This window comes from Microtus ochrogaster, unplaced genomic scaffold (genome assembly GCF_000317375.1).
Source record: "Microtus ochrogaster isolate Prairie Vole_2 unplaced genomic scaffold, MicOch1.0 UNK41, whole genome shotgun sequence".
Lineage (NCBI taxonomy): Eukaryota > Metazoa > Chordata > Mammalia > Rodentia > Cricetidae > Microtus > Microtus ochrogaster.
Window position 1 is genome coordinate 2,803,125 of NW_004949139.1, and position 2,029 is coordinate 2,805,153.

The 2,029-nt window shown below is 42.9% G+C and overlaps 1 protein-coding gene across 1 annotated transcript; it reads left to right on the forward strand.

The window, feature by feature from the left end:
• Positions 1 to 3: 3 nt before the first annotated feature.
• LOC101988878 (olfactory receptor 51I2-like) lies at positions 4 to 957 on the forward strand (the record flags this gene model as incomplete). Its single annotated transcript, XM_005368866.1, has 1 exon — positions 4 to 957. A coding segment is annotated over one exon (954 nt), but the record flags the coding sequence as incomplete, so codon positions are not given.
• Between the last annotated feature and the right edge of the window lie 1,072 nt (positions 958 to 2,029).

Sequence of the window (2,029 nt, forward strand, 5' to 3'; positions counted from 1 at the left end):
CCTTCCCAGCCCTTCATCAACATCTCCTTCTTCCAGCCACAGTCTTTCCTCATGACTGGCATCCCAGGACTAGAGGCTGCCCATGGCTGGATCTCCATCCCCTTCTCCTCCATGTACGCTGTGGCACTCACTGGAAACTGCCTCATCCTCCTGGCTGTGAAGAGGACCCACAGCCTACACCAGCCCATGTACTACTTCCTGTCTGTGCTGGCCCTATGTGATGTGGGCCTCAGTTTGTCCACACTGCCTTCCACCCTGGCTGTGCTCTGGTTTAACTGTCATGTGATCAGTTTCCACACCTGTCTAATACAAATGTTTTTCCTACACTCCTTCTCCATGGTAGAGTCTTCAGTACTCTTGGCCATGTCATTTGACCGCTTTGTGGCTATCTCCAGCCCCCTGTGCTACGCATCTGTCCTCACTAATAATGTCATCATCAGGATTGGGGCTGTCATTGTAGCTCGAGAAATTCTGTCACTATTTCCAGGGTCCTTCTTGCTGAAGCGACTGAACTATTGCCCTGGTAAGATCCTCTTGTCTCACTCTTTCTGTTTCCATGCTGATGTCATGAAACTGGCCTGTGCTGACATTACTGTCAACATCCTATATGGACTCTATGTGGTTCTGTCCACAGTGGGTATTGATTCCTTGCTAATTGTTATATCCTATGCATTGATTCTTCACACAGTGATGGGTCTAGCTTCTCCCAGGGAGCGTGTCTGTGCCCTCAACACTTGTGTTTCCCATATCTTGGCTGTCCTGGTCTTTTACATTCCAGTAAAAGGAGTGTCCATGATTCATCGTTTTGGGAGGCACCTGTTCCACATTGTTCATGCCCTTGTTGCCTATGTGTACCTTGTGGTGCCTCCTGTGCTCAACCCCATCATCTACAGTGTCAAGTCCAAGCCCATCAGAGGGGCCATGTTCAGGGTACTAAGAGGAAAAGATCAGAGCTGATGACACTGGATGTTTATGGGTCTTGGAGTCTGTGAAGTAGTTGGGAAACAGAAACAACACAGTGGGTCAAGTCATACAAATGGCTTTCTTATGGACACCAACAATAAGATGTGTAAGAATGTAGTAAAATTATTTCTATAATTGTTTTCTATGGTGCTGGGGATCATTTCTAAAGCCTGTAACTAAAGCCATGCTATCCAATCCCTCTACCACTAAGCTACATTCTTCTATCTGAAAATGTGCTTTGTTCCTTTGTCACCTCATTTATTTCATGCATATTTTCTTAAAGTGTTGAAATAGGAGTGGAGGGGCTGTGTCCCCAGCACCCGGCCGCCTGCACGGCTAGCTTTATACCCGAAATAATTACACGGAAACTGTATTCTTTTAAACACTGCCTGGCCCCATTAGTTCCAGCCTCTTATTAGCTAGCTCTTACATATTAATCTAACCCATTTCTATTAATCTTTGTACCCACTAGCTGGCTTACCAGGAAAGATCTTAACCTGCGTCTGTCTGGAGTGGGACAATCATGGCGACTCCCTGACTCAACTTCTTTCTCCCAGCCCTCTGTTCTGTTTACTCCACCCACTTAAGTGTTGGCCTATCAAGGGGCCTAGGCAGTTTCTTTATTAATAAGAAATCACTCCCACATCATTAAAGTCAACATTTTTTTAGTCCTACTTTAGATTCCAGCAATAAAAAATGGTTCCCATGTTGCCTTTACTTTGTAGATCTTAAACTTCAGTGCATATCCAAAACTTCTAAATGGAAAAATAGTTTATTAAATGTGATGTGATGGGTGCATTGTTTAAAGTAGGTACTAAGTCCTGGGGAAGCAGGACAATATATTTCTGTTTACTTTTGCGTCCTTTCTGTCATTAAATATGAATAATTATATTATACAACATTGCTAGAATTTTTGTACACCAAATAATATATGCCATAATAAGTCATAAATAAGATTTTTCTAATAACTGAAATAACTTGATTTATTTATTACAAGAAGCTTTCCGAATCCATTCTATTCCTACCCTTTCTCACCTGAGAAATCTTTACACAATCCTGGACATGC